The 26,930-nt window shown below is 32.9% G+C and overlaps 1 protein-coding gene across 2 annotated transcripts; it reads left to right on the top strand.

The window, feature by feature from the left end:
* The first annotated feature begins 2,679 nt into the window (after positions 1–2,679).
* On the top strand, positions 2,680–9,832 carry LOC116173988. Of its 2 annotated transcripts, none has more exons than XM_031491751.1 (3): positions 2,680–2,757; positions 3,429–3,674; positions 8,891–9,832. In XM_031491751.1, exons 2-3 carry the CDS (start codon positions 3,438–3,440, stop codon positions 9,113–9,115), a joined length of 462 nt encoding a protein of 153 aa, XP_031347611.1. In that variant the 5' UTR covers positions 2,680–2,757; positions 3,429–3,437; the 3' UTR covers positions 9,116–9,832. The 2 variants fall into 2 exon arrangements, with proteins under 2 accessions (XP_031347611.1, XP_031347612.1); XM_031491752.1 differs by lacking the exon at positions 2,680–2,757 and adding an exon at positions 3,063–3,376.
* The last annotated feature ends 17,098 nt before the right edge of the window (positions 9,833–26,930 follow it).

The following is a 26,930-nucleotide window of genomic DNA, read 5'->3' as shown; positions in this document are numbered from 1 at the left end:
TATATATAATCAATTAAATAAATACAAATATTTGCATCACTCCAAATGAATTCAAGGTAATAAATCGTTTTTCAGGACAAGTTAAAGGATCGTTTTCATAATGAAAGGATCACATTCATTTCCAATTAGGGTTTTTATATTCTGGAAAATCCTGGAACACGTAGAAAAGCATTTTCACTTGCGATTTTTTATAGGTATACATATACAGGGCGGTGACTTGCGTAACACATCATAGGGATTTCAATGTAAAATTCATAGCATGCGTTTATTGGCTCCCCAAATTATTTTAGAGCAAAAATGGGGATAAATAAAACTAAACTAAACTAAACTAAATGTATTAAGGTTTTATTAGAAAAAAATTTTTTACGTCAATCATTCGTATTAGTTTTCAATTTTTTGCATAATAAAGATGGAAAATTGGAAAAATAAAACTCCCATCTTTTTCAATAATCTGTGATGCCATGGAATTTTATAATACAAAAACTACGCCAATATCCGTCATGCCATGGAATATTTGCTATAAAACAAATCAAATTCTATCAAAAAGTGTTATATTTAGAACAGCGAATTCAACATAAAGAAAGACCAAATTACTAAAAACGGTTTCCTAATTTACAATAAATGTTCGAATAATTCACCATTAACTGCAAGACAGTAACCAAGTCGCTCATAAAATCCATTTCGAACTGCTGCTAATTGATAACTGGATATCTTTTTGTTTTAGAAAATTCCATGGCATCGCAGATTATTGAAAAAGATGCGGCTTTTATTTTTCCAATTTTCCGTCTTTATATGAAAAAAATTGAAAACTAATACGGTTAATTGGTGTAAAAAAATTTTTCTACAAAAAACTTTAATACATTTTTGGTCTAAAATAATTTGGGGAGCCAATAATCGCATGTTATGAATTTTACATTGAAATCCCTATGCGGCGTTACGCAAATCACCACCCTGTATAGTGTCTCGATTAAAAGTTGCAACAAAATGGGCAATTGGGAACAATTTATTGACTGAAGTCCCTTTTAACAGACACATGTGTGTAATTGGTTCTACTTTTATAGTCAAATATGTAATTCGAAATGGAAAACATCAAATTAATAATTAATGCGATAACAAAAAAGGTTTTCACGTTGCCGTATGACTTTTCCCATTCATTTTCATTGCATAAAATTTGTTTTTAAGACAACAGCGGTTTTAAATTAAGTCGCCACTATTGCCAACTTTTGTATAGTTATGGAGTTAGAAAGACGGTTAAATTACCAAAATTGTGTGCCTACCGAATCCAAATCTGTAAATAGAAAAACAGACCATCGCATTTCTTAGATAATTTTTTTCTATGGAACATTCTGTATATTATTACATCATATGACAGCCTATTACATTCTCTACGAAAGTTCTTAATGCACGATATCCGAAATACTTCCAATAGGTTTTTCAATTTGTTGTTATCCATGAAAATGATACTGTACAAAAACGAATGTAGGTGATGAATGTGATTTCATGTTTGTTTAAATCTCGTAACATTATTAGAGTAAGATAACCTTTGAAAGTGCGGCGGTCAAGCCTTTTATTCTGATAGATGAGATGGTGAAATACAATAAATTTCTGCGATAATATTAACGCCTTACTGTCGCGGTCGCCTAAGTGTCGCTAACTCAACTATAATCAATATTTCAATTTCAACATACTATAGAAGTAAACAAATACAGCTATGATACCTTGCAAAAAATTTGATTTTAAAAACGTTGTGCAAAATTGTAGTAAAATACTTCTTTTACCTTGACAACTTCGTTTTTTGCTTACGTGATCTCGAGATAAATGTCTTCACTGCAGTGCGCAATTTGAATTTTTCTTGTAAAATGTTTAGGTTTTGAAAGATTCCTTGTTAAAATCATAATCAACCACCAAAAATAAGTTCTCGCTTGTACCTAACATATACCTACTGTATATTGGAAGTTTTGACAAAAATCCAACCAAACGAATCTAATCGAAACTTAACAACGAGTCACTTTTTTATACCTAATCATTTACTTTAGCTTTACTTTCTCCGGTCTTATAAATTGTTTCAAAGAATCTCACAATCCTAGTTTTTTTGGATAGGACAGCGGAAGTACGAAATAAATTAAAAATCAAGGTGAAGGCGACTTAACGTTAATTATCGATACACGTGATTACAAAAATTCTCATTTATATTTAGAGTCAACTTAGGTATCGTAATCTACCGTATTAATTCGAACGGTCATTATCATAGTGTTACAGCAATGGCACCGATCTAAATATAGCCATCCTATCTAAATATAGTACCTATACATACTATTTTGTTAATTTTTTCTTTTTGAATTAAGTAAGTACAAATGTTTATTTTAATTTATTATTTGCACAATCCCCTAAGATAAACTTTCTCTTTCGTTTAGCAACTTATCAAATTCTACTTTCTTCATTAAGTTAATTATTCAAAGTACTAATGCCTATGGCATCCAGCTACAATTTTTTTAACCCCATTAATATTTATAACCTAAAATTACTAGAATAGCAATTATTTGTAATCAGCGACGCCAATAATCTCAAGAAATCTAACTAATTATTACTACCGTCTATAACCTTTACACTTATCTTTTTTATGTTTTATCGCTATAATTTATATATTCCCACCCTTTAATAGGAGCACAAATTTGTTAATAATAAACTAGGCACAAAAAAGGATCCTTCGCTACATTAGTGTTGCACCTATAATCTCATCAACTCGTGGACCATAAAGTAAGTTTTTTCTTTATCTTGGCCCCTTTTAGTCAATTTCCCTGAGAAAAGCGTTAAATTGCACGAGTTGGTTCTCGTGTGATGTATTGTTTTTCTCTAAATTATGATAGATTACCGTCATCAATATTATTCTGTTAGAGCTTATCTCTTGCCCGATTGCTAAATGTTGCGTTTCGCAAATAATAATAAAATATAGCCGCGACTATTTTTATGGCAATTCAATATATCGGAGTTTTGTGTAGGCAGGCGGTTTTTGGTATATATTTCTTAGTGCTTGGCGAAAATTGACACTGACGGGCCTCGGTGATTGTCCTCAACTTTTTTTGTCAATGCTTGCTGAACAGTTATTGCATTTTCGAAATTTGCTAAATTCGATTTCTGTCAAAGTATTTTTAAACGAGAAGGAGACCTCAACAGGCGTCTAATTTGCAAGAGGTCAAATTTGAATTTGTGTTCAAATTTATAATTTAAGTTCGCGCGCGTGAGTTCAAGTATCCAATTTAAAAACGGGACTACATAATAATAGATACCTAACGAGCACGACACTTTTTAATTTGTAACTTGTAAGAGTAATTTCGCCAGTATACAGAAGCAAAACTGTATATTAAATCTAAATTACGTATGTTAACGAAGGTGCATCATTATACCAATAAATTGCATTTTTTTTCCAGATTGCTAACATGCGTGTGCCCGTTTACTTTGTATGCGCGGCTCTGATACTCTACGTTAAAAGTGAAGATAGGACGAATTACGACAGAAGAATTGAACCTCTCGACTTGACCGCCGACCAAGAAACAGTTTCGTATTTATTACCAAAATTAACTGCAAAATATCGTCCAAACACCGAGTGGAATGGCGTTAAGGATCCTCGATTTTATGTACTTACTGAAGCAGAATCGAACGACATTGATTTTCAGGTAATATTTGTACCTAATAGTGTTAATAGTCTACTTCTGTTGGACCTTAAGTTATTGGAATAATGCTAAGATTCCTTTCTTACAACAAAATTTGAATTGGAAACAGAAATTGTCAATTTTAAAATATTAATCTTACTGAACGAAAGCTAAACCTTTTTGAAATATAGCAATTTTTTGTACCCAAAGTAAGCACATTGTCTGACACAAAATGCTAAACGAAAAAAAAACTGTGGGAGTTGGTTGTTCTAGTTCTAATGCGGTGGTTAGAGTCTGTACGAATACGCAAACAGCAAAGTATGAAATAAGTAAATAAACAGTTTTGTTTTTGTGTTAATTATAAAGTATTCTCAAAGTTGAATAAGCGCGCTGTTACCTATATATATATAAGGCGTCGATATTTTTAAAAATGATGTTAAAATTCAATGCACTTGTTAGAGTTCGGTTTGCGTTTGCGATCAAACTGTGTTCATCATTAATCACAAGAAGCCCATATAGTGTAAAACTTTGGTTATAAGACACCTATAGCACAGTATACAGAGTGGCCCAACGAGAAGTATACAGAGGGCTTTTAGGGTATTAAATTTAGAAATTTCGAAAAATTCTCGAACACGTCTACTTTGTACCTATTCGAGGTGGACAACTTTTGGAATACAAATCACGAACCCAAGTCTTCACCCCTCTACGTAGGGAGCTTAACCCCTAAAATTTTAAATGGAATCCTATGGCAAATGGCACATTATTTGAAAGCCAATTTAATCGTGATTACTAATCTGCTTTGCTTTTTAAATTCTATTGATTCGCATTTGAAATGGTTTCTAAAAAAACCAAATGGTTTTTTTCCCCTGATTTAAGTCCTTTAGATTACTTCTTGTGGGGATATTTAAAAAATAAAGTTTATGCTACTCCGCCCGGAACATTACAAGGGTTGCGAGCACGTATAACCATAGTGTAAGAATAGAATACACTATGGTATAACTCAACAATTTCGAGCGATTACCCCTGAAATCTTGCAACATGTACCTACGGCAGCGTTTTGAAGCAAATCTTTATTATTGCATGGAAACAGGCGGAAGGCAATTCGAGCATTTATTGAAATAAATGTTGTGTGTTTAAAGTTATTTGATATTTTTTGCACAATTTAAACCTTGTATTAAAATTTAAAAATTTTAATACAAGGTGACTTGGGGCATTTGTTTTGGTTTTAACGCTAAGAAATTGTTTGTACCTTAAGAAACATTACTCAGAATCGCCTGTGAGTTCGGCAGAATACGAAATTACCTTAGGATAAATGTAACCGTAAACGGGTACTTACAAGTAATTCTATCTCTCAGTGCATTCAAATACGACTAACCGGGAGCAAATTTGTTGACAATAAATGAATTATTAGTAATAAACACAAAAAAAGCGCGGGAAGTCGTAACACAACTGCGTGGGGCCCAAGGTATTTACGATAAAAAAAATTGTCAAATATCGCGAACTATGTAAGTAATTAGAATTATTAATTTGATAAACGGCCTTTGTTTTTGTTCCAGTAAAACAATTGCTAAAGGATTTAAATCAGGGGGAAAAATCATTTCAAATGCGAATATCTTCGAAACGAATCAATAGAATTTAAAAAGCAAAGCAGATTACTAATCACGATTAAATTGGCTTTCAAATAATGTGCCATTTGCCATAGGATTCCATTTAAAATTTTAGGGGTTAAGCTCCCTACGTAGAGGGGTGAAGACTTGGGTTCGTGATTTGTATTCCAAAAGTTGTCCCCCTCGAATACAAAATTGACGTGTTCGAGGATTTTTCGAAATTTCTAAATTTAATACCCTAAAAGCCCTCTGTATACTTCTCGTTGGGCCACTCTGTATTTATTAACTTATAGCATTGTTTAAATACTTCTAATATATAGATGTTAATATTGTGCTTCTTGAAAACCTAAAAATAAATCGGTATACGATCTTTCAGTCCCAGTTTCCGTATACATTCAGTAACGTGGATGACCATACGTGTTGTTGCGCTGAGGTTCCTCCCGTTAATCGATGTGGTAATTATTGATTCCGTAAGAATTAGTACAAGTGTTGTACGGAATCTAACGAATTCCAACCTAAAAATACTTTCGAAGAACCAAAAAGCAAAAAATGATATTGTTTTATAATGTATTATACAATGTACATTATCCAATTATAATAAACATTAGTAAAAAAACATGGTATCATGAAAAGAACCTTTACCTATTTGCATATCACAAGAGATGGTCAAACGAACTTGCTACAGTAAAAGTCGCTGTGGAACTAGTACTAGAACCATTTTTTTAATGCTTCATAAATGCGTGATTTCACATTGTTAAATTATAAACTTCACCCTAAGGGAACTGTGATTATAATTATATACCTAATATGCACATAGTCCTTTCATTCTTCGTCATTTGCCATGTTCTAATTGCCCCTTTATTAGGAAATTTTTAAACAGCATGGAAAGAGATCACAAACCCAATTATCTCTTTTAAAAATTTGCTGAATCTTAGTTGGTTAAAATATTATGTCAGGCCTCTACCTGATGGTAGAAACTTTGAGAATGCTTTTATAATGCACATTAGGCAATTGTGGTACAGAACAATAGCAGGTTACGAATTAATTCAAAAAGAGAAATGCCGTTAAAAGGCCTGTGATTTAAGTTCCTTATAAAAGTATCTAATAGCAATTGTAAATTATTGCAAAAAAGGTTAAATCGATCGAGATTCTATTCAGAAAATTACACGTGATGTGCACACGAGAATGCAAAATTCGTTCTCACCCAATATGAAGTCGATGGTTCCAACCTACTGCCTACTGGTGATATTTTGAGAGAGAAAGAGGGGCGGGGGCGTTTATATGTCGGCACATTTGCATCTGCATGTATATCCATCTGTCTCTTCGACTTGACTTCTGCGTGAACACTCGCAGAAGATTATGATACGTGAACTACTCAAATCAAACAAACCACAAAGGACAAACGGTAAACACGTGAAATGCCGAAATTGTTTAGGGAAATTTGTGGGAGCAGTTTAAACACACGTCTTGTAAATGGCATCATGCCTATAAACAGAATTGCAAACTGAATTCTGTAAAATCTGAGTTACAGGACTTCGTAGCAAACAGATCAGATGAAAGGAAATCGCAAAAGTGTATTTGCGTGAGATTTTTGACCTAATTTAGCGTGAAGTGAGACAAGGTGTAATTTTAAACGTGAACCAAATTCGATTGAACTTGTTAATTGATTATTAATTGGAATTTTTTTTTCAAAAATATTCAAAAACCGAGTTTTAGATGGTGGATATTTTGCGGGCGCTAGTTTTATGGTATTAAATATCCAGGGCGAGATTTCGGGTGCAAATTTCCCTTACCTACAGGTGTTGTCAGTGAAAATTTTAAATGTTCGCGAGTAATAAGTGAAGATTTAAGGACTTAAACCTAAGGAGTAAGGACAACCTCAATGAATAATATTAAATTGGGTAGGTCTTTACTTCAAAAGCGAGCCATGCAACCTGAAGAAAGGGTACAAGAATCATCATCCATTTTCTAATTAATTTCAAATATTTCTCTCTTTCTATCAATTACCTTTTTTTGTCGATTCGTTTGTGTATTTTGAGATAACTTGAACTGTATAAAATTAAACTCAAACATTTTGACACCACAAAACAAAGTCACTCCTTAGTCCTTAGTTACTCCACCGGGTAATCCCCTCGCTCACGAGGGCCAAATCGGGAGAAGAGGGAAAAGTTTCGGTTGTGGTTTGAACAATGTATCATTTATTGTACATTGTATGTGTTCATGTTTATTTCAATCATTACCAAATATAAACAAGCGTCCAATTTGAAATTTTGAGTCACATTTTCCACTCCATACACATACGCCAAGTTGCCTAATTTTTATAATACGATTTGATGTTTTTTGTGTAATAGCATACCTACAGGATTTATTAATATGCCTCTTTTGAATAAAAATAGTGTCCTTTTTTCAAGACACAGTTTAAAGTATCCGGTGCAATATATAATTTCGATTGTGAAGAACTAAGAATGGATGCTTTACGCGATTTGACATTTAGTGACAATCACGAAGTAAAATATTAAAATAATCACCGATTAAATCGAAAGTAACTAGCACTGCGATGGTTAAAGGTTTAAAAATTAGTATTGTACTACTTTGATCATTATTTAGTGATTTGTTTATGCAAGTACAGTTTTTTTCCATATGAAATTATAGTTTTTTATTTTCATATTACAAATATTCAACTATACTAGTCCATTACCCTATCGCGTTTAATAAGAACATTCAAATTATGTTTGAAGCATTTTCTTTTTATTTCAAAATCATAACTATTGTTCTTATTTTATTGCTTTTATAGTGTAAACAAGAAAAAAAAATTGATTGGTATACTGCAGAAGGTTATGCACAAGTATTCAAAATGCACATTAATTTTTCACGTTGTCATAAATATTTATTTATTTAATATACTTAACGATCTGTGCTTTAACTATGTATTTATAATGGATTTCAAGTACCTACCTTTATTATTATTTTCCAAGGAAAGTGCATTTAAGTTTAAGATAGAAAATATGAATTCGCTCGTACCTTTATATTAGGTATTATTCTGACTTATGGAAGCTAAAAAATGGATTGCCTAATTAATTATTCATCGATTAATCTGCACCAAGAAGTGTAGCAAAGCTTGAATATTTACCTACAGTTCTGCCTTTTTTTGAGCCCCGAAAAAAAAATTGTCTCAGATCGACCCGGAATTTTCTTATAGAATGTGGCCTGTAGAATCCATAATTTCAAACAGTTCCAAAATTGGGCTACTAGTTCATAAGTTACAGCCCTTTAAATTTTTTTTCGAAATTGGTTTCTAGTCTATAACTTTTGATTGAGAAGTCTGATCGAAAAAGTACGAATTGATTTGGATTCTACGCACCCAAATTAATAAGAAAAAGTGTTTCCCCGAGAAATTTTGGTGTAGTCGAATTTTGGTAAAAAAGGAAGGTTATACAGAATCATACGCTATACTTATGGTCAATACATCAACCCATAAAGCAATAGTCATGGTCAAAATGGAATTAAGTAGATTTATACCATATTATGTCTAAATATTAGTTTGAATTTGAAAACTTCAAGAGTGCCACTTTCTTTAATATGACTGTGCTTCAATATGGAATAGCATTTACACTTTGTTTCGTGTTTTTTCAGGAACCCTTAATCGGAGAAGGCAGAATTAAAAGACAAGGGTTAAACGGTGGACCATCACTATCCATCGTAAACTCCCTAGACGTCCTTCGAAACAGGCTGCTCTTGGAAATCGCAAGGAAGAAGCAACTAGAAGGAATGAACAGAAATAGAAACCTACTGTCGTCGGTCGGGAAAAGGGCAATACTCGGCCACCGAGGTCTCGTGCCAACGTTCGACAATTTCTAATCGAAACATTAAACGACGGTAGAAGAAAATGGCGTAGCTTTCATTGAAAAGCCCTAAATAAAAACTATGCTGTTTTCGATTAACTTAAAAATGCAGGTTATAATTTCCCACATGATCTCTTAAAAAATCAAAATCATTCTAATATAATACGTAGATTTTTAGTAGGTGAATCGTTTGTGTGCCGCAATTGTATAGTTATTTAATTTAAAAGATAGCAAGCACCAACAAATATTGCACACTGTAAGGACGCCCGCACACAAATTGAGTTTGAAAGATTTTCGGGCATTTGCCGGAAGTTTTTCGTCTTAAATTCCTAGTCAGCAGTGAGATATTTTTATTAAGAAAGCTAACTTTATTTATTTTGATAGCAGTATTATTTAGCTTAATGGCCTATACAGTATTAAGAAAAATGCTAAATGTGGTACCTTACTCGTTCTACCTAAAGATGTGTATTTTTAAAAGTACTTACGCTCAGGCGAGATAATTATGGTTGTGGTTTGTAAAAATCAAAATGTAAAGTATTTGCACCTAGAGTTGACAACGACACCCCCTCCAATTTTATTTTCCGTACAAGTTGTCTGGAATATTAATATGTATATTGTTTTTAGTATTGGATTAAATTTGTCCTTTTAAGTTTAATTAGTTGTGATGATGTTAGCATAATTCTATATGTAAGAATGTATAACATGTACAAAATAAATTAAAGTATAACTACAACGTAATATTTAAATGTGTCCAAAACCCCAAAACTTTAAAATGTGGATCTCATACTGAGCAATAGAAAAATAGAAAGAAAAGTACAAGTTCATATACTCATATAGTTACATTGTTTAGTACGAAATGGTACATATTTTTTGTAGCCATAAGTAGGTACATTGTTTGGCACGAAATGCTAAACAAAGGAAAACTTAGGAAGTTGGCTGTTATAATTCAAATGAGAAACTTATTCGTGGTTAAGATCTTGCGAATACGCAAACCAACAAAGTATGAAACAGGGTATGAAATGAGTACCTAAATAAAAAGTTTTGTTTTTGTGTTTATAAAGTATTCTCAAAGTTGAATAAGCGGCGCTGTTATACAATACGTCGATATTTTCAAAAATGATATTGCTAAATTTAATTGCAGCAACTGGTTAGATATCAGTTTGCGTTTGAGATCAACCTGTGTTCATTAACCATCAGAAGCCCATATTATACCTAGTACATGCACTATAAACTTTTGATTATAACATTCCTATACTCTATAAAAGCTGTAAACCATGAGCTTTGCATGTTGTGCTTCTTGAAAACCTAAAAATAAATCTGTATAAGTATCTTTTATTCACAGTTTCTGTGATACACCCAGTAACGTGGAGTGCCATACGCCATACCTGTTGCAGTTGTGCCGAGATTTCTCCCATTAATCGATGTAGTAATTGCTTTACGAATTGTTTCGTAATACACACAAGTGTTGTGTTTGAACCTAAAAGTACTTTCAGAGAACCAAAAAGCAAAAAAATTATATTGTTTTATGTATTACAATATATTATACAATGTACATTGCGCAATTATAATAAAAATTGGTATAAAAAACAGGGTGCCATGAAAAGAACTTTTATTTACCTACATATCGTAAGGGATGGTCAATTGTAATTTACAGTAAAACTCGCTGTGGAACCAGTAGTGAACCCATTTTTCATAAATGCGTGATTCAACATCGTTAAATGTATAAGTAAACTTCACCCTACGGAATACTGTACTTACAATTATACATTCACATGGTTCGTGCTTTCTTCGTCATTCGCCATCTTCTAATTGCACTATTGTTCCGTTACTTGGAAATTTTAGGATGGAAATGTAGGTATAACAAACGCAATGATATCTTTTAAAAAGTGGCTGAATCTTAATTGGGTAAAAAATGATTGTCATTATACAAAAATGCATCTATATGGACATGCAAAAACTTATTTCACTTTGAGAATACTTTTATAAACATTATAGGCAATTGCGATATTAAGCAAGAGTTTTTATTTTTTATTTATTATCCCTCTCTTGTTCTGGGCCCTCAACAGGCTTGCGCCCAAATACAGAGTGACCCGCATAATGCTTTTTAGAGCTGAGTATGAATTAATCCGAAAAGGAGAGGCCTATGACTTAAGTTTCTAATAGAAATGGTAAAAAAGCTTAAATCGATCGATCTGTCTCTTTGACTTCTAGGTGAATATATACAGATCACTTCTGTGCTTTCTCGTATAACCTTATGATACGTGAACTACTCAAATCAAACAAACCAGAAAGGACAAACGGTATACACAAATGCCGAAATTATTTAGGGAAACTTTTGGAAGCAGTAAGTGTAAATGACATGCCTATAAACAGAATTGCAAACTGAATTCTGTAAAATACAGGACTTCCGTAGCAAACAGATCAGATGAAAGGAAACGTAAAGTGAGACAAGATTCAACTTGTTAATTCATTACCTAGTAATTGGAGTTTTTTTCCAAAATATTCCAAAAGCAAATATCCAGGGCAACATTTCGAGGAAAATTTAATTTACGGAAAAGCTGCGCAATTATACAGTTATTCTCATGCTCCAAACAAAAGCAGAAAATTTTGATTACTTCCGCAGATATGCCAGGGTCGTAAAAATAGTACATACGGTATTGATTTGCATTTTTTATTACGAATACAACGATGTACGATACACCAAAAAAACGACAAAAGTTTCAACAGGATGGTGCACCTTTGCAAAACCCTTTAATCGTGCGAGAACACGTATCGGACAAATTTACTAGAAAACGGATAATGTGTCCGATAGGTATTCTCGCACGATTAGGGCGTTGTGGACGAGTGCACCATCCTGTTGAAACCAACAATTTCCAAAATGCTATTCAATACACTGTGTACTTTTTACGGATTATATAAAAAACAAAGTTGATGATGATTTCTCCGAAACTAAACGTTGTATTAAAAATCTCTTGTGTCTTGTACAGCCCAAAAAGTGGCAACGAGAAAGTGTTTTCTATTTTTTTGTATCTGTTCAAATACATAACATAAGAAAAAAATAAAAACAAAATCGACAAATTTCGGTTTATCTGGCATATCTGCGGAAGTAATCGAAATTTTCTGGTTTTCCTTAAATAATAATAATTATAATAATAATAATAACGCAACTTGCACTACAAAGACAGGTCCACCCAATAAAGTTACACGTCCTAGCACAGTTAAAAAACACAAAACTCCTTCTTCACATAAACACACCACGTTATCACAACCCACTCGTATTCAACCGAAACGCGAAAACCTTAACAGAACTACACGCTCACAACATACTGTAATATCTCCACCAAAAACCCAAGCAACAACACAAATACAACCTCAAGAACAAAGAAACACCATAAATACAAGTAACGCAACATGCACTACAAAGACAGGTCCACCCAATAAAGTTACACGTCCTAGCACAGTTAAAAAACGCAATACTCCTTCTTCTCAGAAACAACCCACTCGTATACAACCCAAACGCAAAAACCTTGACAGCACTACTAGCTCACAAAATACTGCAATATCTCCACCAAAAACCCAAGCAACCACACAAATACAACCTCAAGAACAAAGAAACACCACAAATACAAGTAACACAACTTGCACTACAAAGACAGGTCCACCCAATAAAGTTACACGTCCTAGCACAATTAAAAAACACAAAACTCCTTCTTCACAGAAACACACCACATTATCACAACCAACTCGGATTCAACCGAAACGTGAAAACCTTAACAGAACTACATGCTCACAACATACTAAAATATCTCCAGCAAAAACCCAAGCAACCACACAAATACAACGTCAAGAACAAAGAAACACCATAAATACAAGTAACGCAACATGCACTACAAAGACAGGTCCACCCAATAAAGTTACACGCCCTAGCACACTTAAAAAACACATAACTCCTTCTTCACAGAAACACACCACATTGTCACAACCCACTCGTATTCAACCCAAACGCAAAGCCAAAGAAACACTTACACAATAAACTCTATTTAATAAAATTACAGGAATTATTATAATGATATTTTTGTTTTGTTTTCTTCTTTCCTGATAGCGTTGACTATTGTGGCCATTAATAGCTATGTTGGTAAGTATGAATTACATACTATCCGTAGATTTCCAATGCGAGTGTGTGAATATTTTTTTTTTTTTTTCTTTAGAACCCTACATAACTTCACCAGACACAGACACTAATCGTTACTTGATTTTAATCCGTGCGATTAGTTAACCAGGCTAGACCTGAGTTCTCACAAGAAACACCGACCATAATAATAATAAGAATTATTATAATGATTTTTTTTGTTTTGTTTTGTCCTGATAGCGTTGGCTATTGTGCCCATCAATAGCTATGTTGGTAAGTATGAATTACATACTATCTCTAGATTTCCAATGTGAGTGTGTGAATTTTTATTTTATTTATTTATTTATTTCATTTTTTTTTAGGATCCTACATAACTTCACCAGACACAGACACAGACACTAATCGTTACTTGATTTTAATCCGTGCGATTAGTTAACCAGGCTAGACCTGAGTTCTCACAAGAAACACCAACAATAATAATAATATTTAATTGCCCAACAGAACAAAAATTATTCCAATTATAGGACAATATTATGTAATACTACAGACGGCACATCAAAATAACATAAATTAAGCTACCAATACATATATATATATATATATATATATATATATATATATATAAATTGATTCAAAACCCATTAAAATCAACAATCATATTTAATACAATTATAACTAAGAGTATCTAATGCAAAATAAATGGATCAATGCAACTTAGTAAGTTGTTTAAAGCAGAACTGAAAATATCCTTATTTCCGCAAAATTTATTATATATTCTAGATGAATTAAAAATCGGCGACATAAATAACACATTAGTTCTTGGTAGTGGGAGATGAAATGGTAAACTATTGCGAGAATGGTAAGGCGGTACAAAAAAGTTAATTTGGGACAGTAAGTCAGGAGCATCAGTCCTGTCATGCAGGATGTTAAATAGAAATGCTATGTTACATTTTAACCTTCTAGCCTCTAAACTAGCGACATGAAACTGGTTTAATAATGCAATATGGGAGTATCCTCTAGGAGGGTAGACGTAATTCACTTTATAATAAAGAAATTTGAGGAATTTCCTTTGAATAGCTTCAAGGGAATGTCTGTTTCTTAGTTGTAGGGTACCAAATTGGTGAACAATATTCAAGCTTACTTCTAACTAGAGCAAAGAACAATGATTTAAGCGCTACAACGTTTTGGAAAAGTTTACAGTTCCTAAATATAAAACCAAGCGCAGACATTGACGAGCGAGATACTGCAGTAATATGATGTGAAAACGAAAACTTACTGTCAAAGTAAACACCGAGATCTTTCACCACATCAGTTCTTAGTAGTTGAGAGGAATCAAGCATATAACTATAAGCAATCGGCGAATGTTTTTTTGTATAGCTAACTATTTTACATTTAGCACTATTCAGTAGCAAAGAATTAGTCAAACTCCATTGCACAAGACTATTTATCTGTTGTTGCAAAAAGTCACAGTCACTAGTAGACGACACTTGCGTGAATAGTTTTAAATCGTCTGCGTATAACAGTGCACCACACTTCAGTATATCAGTTAAGTCATTTATATACAAAATAAACAAAAGTGGCCCCAAAATTGAACCCTGAGGCACACCAGAAGTAACCATCACGAAATCAGAAGAAAAATTGTTATATAAAACACGCTGAAATCTATTGCTTAAGTAAGACTTAAGCAATAGATTTCAGCGTGTTTTAAAGCATTATAATAAATCTTTAAGTGACCAACTTTTCTCTAAATTAACCAACGTCGTATATTCTATGGTGTCTAAGATCCCTATAATAGACATCCTTAGCCTTATCTTGGACACAGTATATGCGTGCATCGGTATGCATACTTGCATATCCCGCTTTAGAAATATATCGCATCCGTCCAACTGCCATTCCGGCATTCTCGCGTCGGTTCGAGTGGACTTTTAAACGTGAAAATTTCGGTTTAAGTGTGTTTTACTACAGCAAAGCATCCAAAACAAGATGAAACGCGCATGTTTCATACGTACGTGCATCTTATAATTGTACACCATCTTGTTTGTGATAGGGGCGCTAAGTAGGTATAGCTAAATGTGTTACCCATGTAATGCATTGCCATTATTGGCATAATAACTAAATCCATTTCCAACATTTAAAAGATGATGACGCAACCTGCCAGAACGGTATTTTCTTAATTGAATAATAATAAAGTAACATTTAACAATTTTCTAGCTTCGTGCGAAATGGGTTAGTCGGATGGTTCACTAGCTCCCCCACTATTTTATATAAAATCATTTTTGATATCCGGGCTAGTTCCCGCAATAATCGACTGTCACAAGATAAGTGGGACATCCTATATATAAATTAATTAACATTGAATGAAATATAAGATTACGGAACTGGTAGTCGCAAGTAACACTTTGTTGTGTTTCGACTTCACACGCTTTTTTTAGCGCATTTTTTAGGAATTAAAAAAAATGTGTGGGAGTGGAACTAGTTTTATCCTTCGTGGTGCTCTAATGAAAGGTCTCAACGAAAGGAATTCATTTCTACCAACCATAGCCCTCCTCCTAGACCTCTCATCGTAATCGGGTATATTCCCTTATACGGTATTCCTCAAGAACGGATTGTCGGAAGAGGGTACTCACAAAGGGTGATTGAGACGTCTGCATGAAATATGTCCATTGGTGATGTCAAAACGCAGGCTATTTCGGTTAAAAAATGCGCTTTACCTGCACAAGAGTTGTGCACAATTTATACTTGTTTTACTTTTGTTTGTGTTTATTACTAATAATTCATTTATGGTCTACAGCCAAACAACGTTGCTCTAGGTAGTACTCGTATTCGACTGGATAACCACTCGAAAACTTCGCTCGATAATAAAATATGTGGGTTATTATTCGAAAAAAACAGTTATATGACGCTACGGCGCTAAAAACTCGTATATTGAAAAACAGTTTTACATCCTTTATGCCTAATCTACATTGCAATATATATAATAATGTTTTTTAACTTTGACATTTTTTTCTCCATTTTTTTTGTGATTAATATACACTCCATTAATATATGACCAATCAGCTTGGTGATTGTTTCAAATTCTAACCAATCAGATGATTTTTTAAGTGGATAAAAGCTAGGTAGTTTTTTATCAGCGATTAAACGTTAGGTAACTTTTTATCGGCGATAAAAATGCGTGTAGGAATGCGTAAAATATGTAGTGTTTGTGAAATTTACTGTCTTTTATTATTAATCTCCCTAAAATACACTCGATCTTGGTTTTAAATCAGGCTAATTTTATTTTAAATTCACTCAAATTTTGTTGCTTTCTGGAAAAAAGCTCAAAAGCACATGATAAAATCGCTCCAGCTAAAGCTGTCGCGATTTGATCATGCTTTTGGTTTCGAGCTTTTTCCGTTGCAACAAAACTTTCGTGTAAAAATAAAATTATCCGATTAAAAATCAAGCTCTTGTGTATTTACCTCCGATAAAACATAGCAGAATTTTTATAGATCGTATACAGAAAAATAGTGTCTTTCAAATAACTTAATAAAAATTCTAGGTTGCAATTTGAAAAAAAATCGATACCTTTGATGCGGCGCTCCAAAATTTTTTTTCAAAAATCCGGCCTATTATTACTTGTTTCAGTATACCATTGAAATAGTGTTTTTATTCAATGAGTATACCGAATACACTACATATCCAAAATTGAACAAAATCCGTCGAACCGTGACCTCGGAAAATTGCCAACGCCAACATACATACAGACGAGAAATATTACTCTTTGGTTGTGGTTTGTAACAGTCAAAGTCAAATTTGCACCTTTAATTGACAATCACAACCCCTCCATTCTTATTGTTCGTAAACGCTGTGTCGAATGCATATGTATAAGTATATTGGTTTTTGCTATTGGATTAGTTTTGTTCTTTAAGTTTGATTATTATTTGTATAAAATAAATGAGTATGTACCTAATTACAATGTGCCTGTGTTAATGGTACTTCGAAGTACCTTTCTTGTAGGTGGATAAACCATTGTCAGTGGACCTAATTAGTTAGATCCCCTTTCACAATATCTTTGATCCCAAGCTTAGAGCACTGTACCTCTGTCATTAAACAGTGTACTATTAAAAGATAGGAATTTCTAAAATGCATTGGTGACATTTCTCACCACCTCCTCCGATATTGGTCACTGAAACAATGCGAAAATCGCTTTTTTTCAATAAGATTTAAATTCAGAACGGACATTTCCAGTACAAGCCAAATATACCAAACGAAAACTCGAAAACTTTAAAATAAAAGTTTTTGAGCAATAGAAAAACCTTTTTGATGTTGTAAGTGCAAGAATACATTGCCTGGCACAAAATCTATGGCAGTTGAGGGAGGAGGGGGGGGGGGCTGTTATAAATAATTGATAATATTAATAGCGCGATATAAGGAATCCGTGTAAATACGCCAAGCGACAAAATATGAAATAATAATGAATAATTCTTGTGTATAAAGTATTCTCAAAGTTCAATAAACGCGGTGAGCAACATTTTTCAAAAATAATATGTAACCATGGGATATTGCTATGTGATAGCAGTGAGGTAGATTCAGTTGCGTTTGAGATCAATCTGTGTTTGTTAATCATTAGAAGCCCATATAATTTATGCTACTGTAAACCAGTATTGCGCGTTATGCTTCTTGAGAACCTGAAAACAAACTGAGAACATTATCTTTAATTGACAGTTTCCCTAGGTAGGTACATAAAGTGACAAAGATCACCATACCACTGTTGCAAAGACTTTGCAACTGCGCTTAGATTGTTCTTTTAATCGATGTCGATCTCCATATACTTGGTGGTGTTTTTTAAGGGGACGAATTGTTCCCTAAACATTTTCGCACATACATGTGCTGTGCGGAATCCAACAAATTTCGACCTAAAAATATTTTCGGGGAACCAAAAGCAAAACACTATATTGTTTTCTGTATTGAATATATTTTACTATACACATTGGGCAAATATGATAAATAAATTAGCACGAAAAAATATGGAAAGACGAAAAGAACATCGCTCGTTGGGAATGATCAATAGTACCTTACGTTATAAAATAGTGCACATTACAGGTTTTTTTTTTTTGAACAAAGAACATTAGCAATAGAATTATAGTAGAAAAATGGCGCACGATTTCGCAGAAGAGTCTACGAACCTGTAATACACATATTACAACGGAATTATGTACCATATTTTTACACGAGGATTTCGAAATAAAAATAAGGCAACCCCCAAAACGAGGTCTGTTAGCAGTTTTGACAATTATAAATATCTATCCCTTCCAAACGTAAATGATCTATTCTAATTTTTTCCATTACGCACGGGTGTAGGTAATGGGTGTAATGCGCGATTTCACTTTGTGTGAGTGTTCACCCTAAAAGATATAATCATTGCAATTATTATATACTCACATAACGCTTGTTTTCTTCGTCATCTTCTGGGCTTCGGAAATTAAACATAGAAAAAGGAATAACAAACACACTGATCTCTTTCAAAATTGCAAAACTTTAGTTGATTAAAATATTATTATGCGAGTAGAAAAAAGATTTCTATCTGGACATGTGATACTTTATTGTGGCTTATTTGAGAATACTTTAATAACGCACATCACTTGCCTACTATATGCACTGTAGGAGAGTCTGTTATTTTTCATACAGAAATAAGCAAAACAAGGAGATGTTCGACAAGTTGGATTATGGCGATATTTATGAAGAGCAGGATATGAATTAATTCAAAAGAAAAAAAAACGCATGAGCATTTGGTTGGGGGAAAAATAAATATCAAATCGAGCGACATTTGCTTGAGATTTGATTACACAACGTACACTATTATCAAAAGAGGGTAATTTAACTACAAATAAAATAGTATATTACTAAATATCATTTTTGTTGTTTTATATGTTTGACATTTGAAGACAGCTATGAAGCATCATGTTAACATGGGCAGCAGTTAATTAAAAAAATAACTAAAACTAGCACTGCGATGGTTAAGAATTTGAAAATTAGCGTTGTCCTACGTTAGTCATCATTTAGCAAAACATCTTAATACATTAAAAATTTATGTTTTTATCCACACAAGCAGAGTTTACCAAATAAACGAAAACTAATCAATCTCTGATGACCCAGCCTGTTTCACACATTCATATATTTACTTTTTATTATTCCCTGCGACAGTGCTTTTAACGACATATTGGGTGTCTTTATTGTTTTAAGCAAAGTGCATCTTGTAGAGAGAAATAAATATAAATTCGCTCACACATTTAAATTTTTATTGTTTCCGATACCTGAAAAATGCATTAAGTCAAGAGCTGTACGAAAATTGAACGACAATGGCTCGAATTCATAATTTCCTTCTCTAGAAAAAGCAACTATTTGAATGTTTACCAAATCCTACGCTAGTGTAAAGCACCACCTTGTTCAAAGCAAGACTGAAGAATGAATAGCTTTAGGTTTTTTAGAGGAGTTTTTATAGAGAAAATAATATGAATTCCGATGCACCGTTAAATTTTTACTACTTCTGGAGCTGAAAATGGATTAATTTCACACTTCAAGAAAATTTGAAAGACAATGACTCGATTCATTTTTAGCTTCCTAGCGCAAGCTACAGTATTGCGATCACCATTTTTTGGACATGTTAAAATTTCATCAACGTCAACGTCGACGTTTTAGATCATTTTAAGCAATTTTTAAAGAATACATTTTTTTCCGTCTGTATGTACGTACGTGCGTCGTACGTTGGCAATTTTTTGAGTTAACGGCTAGAAAAGTTTTTTTCAAATTTTGGATATGTACATTAGGTATACTGAAACGAATATTTAGAAAAAAAATTTTGGAGCACGGCAACGGCATCAAACTCAAATAGCAACCAAAAATTTCTATTAAGTTATTCAAAAAACCTTATTTTTCTGTGTACACCCTACAAAAATTATGCTGTCATAAAACGATTACAAAAAAATAGAGAAAAAGGTTAAAAAACAATTTTTTTTTGGAAAAACGGTTATTCTGATTTTGTTAAAATTTTGGCAGTGTATATTTGGCATAAAAGATGGAAAACTGTCAAAAACATTTTTTCAATATTTGAGTTCTTAGTGCCATGACGTCATACTGTTTTTCCAAGTAGTAACTCACATTTTTTATCAACGAGAAGTTTTCGAGTAGTTACCCATTCAAATATGAGTATTAATCGGGAGCAACGTTCCTTGACTGTAGACAATAAATTAATTATTAGTAATAAACACAAAGAAAAGTAAACGCGCGGAAATATCAAAAAAATTATTTATATAAAATCTTCTTCATATGGAGGGGCCCATTTAAATGTTTTCAAATAAAAACCTATGCTTTTTATTGAATATTCTTATTCTACATTGCAAAATAATAAACTTTCGTAGAAAACGTTTTTTCCTTACACTTATTATTCTTGAAGACACTCTCCTAAAAGCGCTGTTTTTGGTTTTAGTTAAGAAGTTGTTCTGTCAAGAATTTTGGCACATTTTTTCACTACCAGAAGTAAATATTTGAATATTTACAAGATCGTACGCTACTTAATACTCACAGTCAATTGGGTTGGGCTGTGAGTTGGATTTCTGCCATATTCTGTTTTTTATAAACTTAAAATACACTGGTCTGGTTATATCTAATTAGCGTCTTAAATTCCTTGTTAGCAGCAATACGAGGTCGGTAATATTTAGCTTAATGACCTATACCGTATGAAGAACAAATGTGTTCCATGCTCAGAAGAAATAATTATACATGTGGTTTGTAAAAATCAAAAATTTGCACCTAGGGTTAAGGACTACCCCTCGATTCATATTTTTCGTAAAAGTTGCGTCGAATGTACGCATGTTTATTGTTTTTAGTACTAGATTAAAATTTCTAAGAACATTTCTTTGAGGTTGATATGTAACCATTATCAATAGACCTAGTTATCTACATCCACTTTACAAATATCTTTGATCCCAAGCTTAGAGGGGATTGTACATATTCTGTCTTTAAAAATTGTAGGTATTATTCAAAGAGAGGAATTTCCGAGGGAATTTCTAAAATGCATTGGTGACATTCATCACCACCTCCTCCGATCTTGGTAATTGAAACAATGCGAAAATGACTTATTTTTCAACATTTGAATTGAAAACATTAGAACCAGGTAAATATCGTACCAGCGGTTACTCTTTGGTAACAGTCCCCAAAAATTTTAAAATGTGAGTTTTACTGAGCAATAGAAAAATCTTTTTGAAGTAAGTACAATTGTCTGGCGCAAAATCTTTGCGAGTCAGGTGAGGAGGGGGATGCAGTTATGAATAAATAGAAGGAAAAAAAATGGTTTTGTTCTTGTGTCATAATAAAGTACTCTCAAAGTTCAATAAACGCAGTGAGAAAATAGAAATATTTTTCTATAATAATATCAACCATATGTGATTGCAATGACCTGTTAGGCAGGTTTACTTTGCGTTTGAGATCAAACTGTGTTCATTAATCATTAGAAGCCCATATAATTTATGTAAACCATAAGTTTTGCGCGTTGTGCTTCTTGAAAACCTGAAAATAAGTCTGTGTAAACTATCTTTGATGATTGACGGATTTCGTAGGTACATAAACATCACCATACCACTGTTGTTTCCATAACCTGGTAGTGTTTTTAAATGGACGAATTGTTCCCTAAACATTTTCGCAGTGATGTGCGGAATCCTACACATTTCAACCTAAAAATGTCTTCTGGGAGCCAAAAGCAAAACATTATATTGTTTTCTGTATTATAATATATTTTACAATATACATTGTGCATAATTATAATACGAGTTATAATAAATAAATTATTAGCCCGAAAAGATAGGGAAAGATGAAAACATCGTTACAGCAAAAGTTGGGTTTAATCAGTGATGATATCCACCCTTTTGGCCGTTTTATACATGTGCGATTCACTTCAAGTGAGTGCTCACCCTACAAGATATAATCGTTACAATAAATTATTATACTCACATAATGACATAACTCTTGATTTCTTAGTAATCTTCTAACTTCACTATTGCTTCGATAGTTTGGATATTTTTATACAGAAAAAAAATGAATAACAAACACAGTGATCTCTTTCAATATTAGTAAATGTAGAAACAAAACCTTAGTTGGTTAAAATATTATTACCTATGCCAGTCATAATAGAACAAGGCTCCTATCTGGACATGATCTTATGGTTGCTTACTTGACTGTGAGAATACTTTTATAATGGACATCACAATGTTTACCATATGTGCTGTGGAGGAGTCTACATTTTAAACAGAAATAAGCGAAATAAGGAGAATGTCAACGGTGGATGGACTACCACCGTGCACTGTAGTTCATTTAGGGCAGGTTGAAAAAGGTTAAATAATAATAAACTGCACCAAAATAAACAACGAGCGACAAAGTCACTTCCGGTTGATGAATATTGTCTAAAATTTAATCAATTAGTTCCTTGACCATTGACTACCTTTTGCTAAAAACAGAATTGGAAAATTCGGAACCGTTAGTGAGTTATCGTGTCCACAGACGGACGGACAGACAGAAAGTCCAAAATCGCCTTTTGTCGCGTTAATAAAGTTTCATTTACTGTACCGTTATATGTGAATATGTTTCAGAGATCTGAGATGGCATTTGTGCTATTTAAGTTTGTAATGTTCTGACGTGGTCACACGCACGCTTAAAATTCTACGAGTTGAGTAGAACACTAATATTTAAAACCCTTGAGTGCGAAAATCAAAATGTAAAGTACCTACTTGTACTTAACCTTGTAATAAAATAATAACGAGTCAATTTAAAATACAGTACGACGCATAAGTAAAATAAAACAAAATATCAGAGTAGGTACGTTAGAACACCAATTGCAAGTAAAAATACCTCAAAAAAGTAAAAAATATGTATATGGTTTTAAATATGTACTTACTGCTAAGTTTAATTACTCGTAGTTTGGGTTTATATGTTAATATAATTAAGGGCCCCTTTCTTTAGATGGGCGCGTATTCAGTTTATTATGAATGGATCTATTTCAATCAAAATAACTGAGTGACTACGACAACCTTGAAGAAATATGTACTATTAAAAATTCGATTTTCCAAAATTATTTTGGACATATTCCTCATCTAACAAGACAGGCAGCAGAATACGTTTTTTTGTCATTTAGATCCAATAACGCTGCTGTGTGATAACAACAACAATACCTATACATTTCAATTGAACATAGTTTAACGTAAAATGAACTAAACAATTTGTAATTTATTGAGAAAAGTACTTACAGTTAAAGCAGCTATGCAATATCTGAAACAAAAACACAAATTAGAAAGGAAATCAGGAGTAACAATAATTAATAAATCTTTCACAAGCCCTACTTTCAGCTTAATTATAAGTACTTAGGGATAAACAACGAATTTTTCTCTCGGTTTACTTTCTGTTACAGTGATTCGGCTAACTAACTAACTAACATGCCAGTAGGTATAATAAACTGCACATAATGTAAGAGAGATGGTAAATAAAAGCTGTATTTTGTAGCAACTGTGATTGTGGAGGGTGTAACGAAACGGCAAATAAGAAAGATGCTGTAGCGCAAAAAAAAATGAAAAAAAGCGCCTAAAAGCGATTAACTTTAGCGCATTTTCCATTGGTCAGTACTTACCGAAATGTCATATAAGGAACTATTTTGTGTACAAAGGAAAACAAGTTAAAGCGTAAATATAAAATATAATTAAGAAACTTTGCATGCGCACACCTCATGTTTAAAATATGCGATATGTTTGCCTTTACATTAGAAGAATTTTTGGTTAAGATTAAAAAAAAAACATATCTATAAATAGCGCAGTGTGCGCGTGCGTACATCTGATGCTTGTTTTTACTAAAACTTGTTGAAATTTCAAAAATATCTCTATAAATCAAAAGTTCAAAAAGTTGACATACACAGTTTGCGCATGCGGAAATTAATCGTCAAGATTTTTCTTGGCTCAGGTGCCAGAGCTATAAACTACCGAATTTAAAAGTGGCCATAATGCGCTAAAGGCGCCTTTTTGGACTAAGTACTTCTAACGTTAACATGATTTTGCTAATTGGATTTATTGCCGAATTTTTGATAAAATAATGAGAAATACACCTGAAAATAAACTAATTCGTATATCATTAGATGAGAAAAAATCTTCTTTTGATTGGTGTCATTATAAACCCTCTAAGTTAACAGGGGGAGCAACGATCGGCAAAAAACGTTTTTCCCATGTTAATTGCCTATGTTCGGCGGTACAGTATTATAAAATTACCTATACGGACATACGCTCGCAAAGCGAAACGATGCTATAATTTTAAATCTGAAAGGTACTTTCAGAAACAAAAATGGAGTGTTTTTAAATCAAAAGACCTTTCTAATCCAAAACTCGAGAAGGTAAGCACAAAAAAGTTAGCGTTGCATTCCTTTTTCCACAAGTGGTAAGTGGCGCGCCAGTTATTAAAAAGTTTATTTGTCGTATAGCACCAATTTTATTGTGGGATATTACTTTTACTACAGCCCATTATTTTTTTAATACGGTTTAGGTGTTCAATTTTTAGGGAAATGCGTAAAGTCAGTTTATAAAATGATTTCCAATAGTTCTTTCTTTTACTCTCCTTTGGTGTTAATATCCATTAAATAAAAAAAAATCAGCTTTCTAGGAGATGTCACTACTCATATCTAAAACCATTAATCGGACATGGCACGAGAATTAGGAGTATTTTTCTGGAAAACGCGCTAAGAGATGGCTAATCAACGCCTGCAGAGAATGAACACATGTACGCATATATCACAGGTGCAGATGCGTCACCGCATCAGGTTGTAGATAAGAATTTTGTTTCCTGATTAATAGCAAATACTTTGTTTCTTTGAATTTAATCCTGATCCTGGACTTTCTTAAAATAAAACTAAATAACATTTTTAAAAAAGCTTTATCCACAGATTGTATCTAGGGCCGAAACAACTCTAGAGCGGTACCAAAAATGAATAAATTACTTGATTTTGGGTGAATATTTTTACAAATTAGTAACTTGTATTTTGTTAGCAAAGGCTTTACTAAATATTTCTCACTTACGTTGATAAAAAAACATACCCAATTATTGGGTTCATTTGGCAATAAACGCACCACACAACTTCACTTTTAAACTGGCATAAATGAAATTTATGACGTCGTAACTCGTACCTGATAGCATTTGTAAATCAACTTTCCCTCTCCAAACTGCGTACTACGATTGCGGAGCACCTGTTGCTAATCGGAGGGTAAATCATTTTAGAAACCGATGCAGTGTTTTAATTTAAATTTTAGATAATAAATGTACGGTGCCGTTTAGTACAATTGCAAATTATTTGAATGGTCACTCACATTTAGAAATGCCAAAAAATCAAATGCGCAATTTACGCCCATAATTGCAAATATTTACAATCTCATGGGGTAAAGTACGCAAAGGATTGCCACCATGTATAAGGAATCTGCCCAATAACAGGGTAACAATGCAGTATGTGTTACACATAAGTATGTAAAAAAATTGTGAGTATTTGAACATCAAAATCAGGAATCTGAAATCAGTTTTTAAAATTCAAAAAAAAAAATCCTACTGCAATTCTTCGCCGTGCAACGAAAATGGAAAGAATTCCACGAAATTTGTTGTGCTAGCAAAGGGGAACCACACTATAATTTTAAATCTGAAAGGTACTTTTAGAAACAAAAAGAGAATGTTTAAAATCAAAAAAACCTATCCATTTTACGACAGGTAAGTGGTGTGCGAGTTACTAAAAAGTTTACCTATTTGTCGCAATTTATCTTTACGTATAAGCACCAATTTTATTGTGGGCTATTAATTTTACAACATCCGATTATTTTTTTAATACTGTTTAGGTGCAAATTCAATTTTTAGTGGCATACGTAAAGCCAGTTTGTAAAATGATTTCTAATAGTTCTGTCTTTTACTCTCCTTTGTTATTAACATCCATTAAATAAAAAAAACAGCTTTCTACCCGATCTCAGTATTCAGATCTAAAACCAAACGGGCGAAATTTGGGGCGAGAATTAGCAGTATTTTTTTAGGAAAGGGGATTAAACGATATTAACACCTTTTCCATTTTAAATATATTAAGTAAGGTAGGTAATCGGTCTAATCATCTAATGCAACGCCTGAAGATAATGGACACATGTAGGTACGCACATACCACAGGTGCAGATGCGTCATCGCATCAGGTTGTAGATAAGAATTTTGTTTCTTCAATAATAGCAAATACCTAGGTAGTTAATTTAGAAAATTTTGTTTCTTTCAATTTAATCCTGGCCCTGGACTTATTTAAAATAAAACTAAATAACATTTTTAAAAAAGCTTTATCCACAAATTGTATCTAGGGCCGAAACAACTCTTAGAGTGGTACCTACCAAAAATGAAAAAATTACCTTGATTTTGAGTGAATATTTTTACAAATTAGTAACTGTAAAAGCTTGTATTTTGTTAGCAAAGGCTTTGGTAAATATTTTTCACTTATACGTTGATCAAAACTTACCCAATTACTTTGATTCATGTGGCAATAAACGCACCACACAACTTCACTTTTAAACTGGCATAAATGAAATTTGTGACGTCGCGTCGTCGGTCGTCCTGATAGCATTTGTAAATCAACTCTCCCTCTCCTAACTGCGTACTACGATTGCGGAGCACCTGTTGCTAAACGGAG

This window comes from Photinus pyralis, unplaced genomic scaffold (assembly GCF_008802855.1).
Source record: "Photinus pyralis isolate 1611_PpyrPB1 unplaced genomic scaffold, Ppyr1.3 Ppyr1.4_LG6, whole genome shotgun sequence".
Classification (NCBI taxonomy): domain Eukaryota; kingdom Metazoa; phylum Arthropoda; class Insecta; order Coleoptera; family Lampyridae; genus Photinus; species Photinus pyralis.
This window is presented reverse-complemented; position numbering and strand designations above follow the sequence as displayed.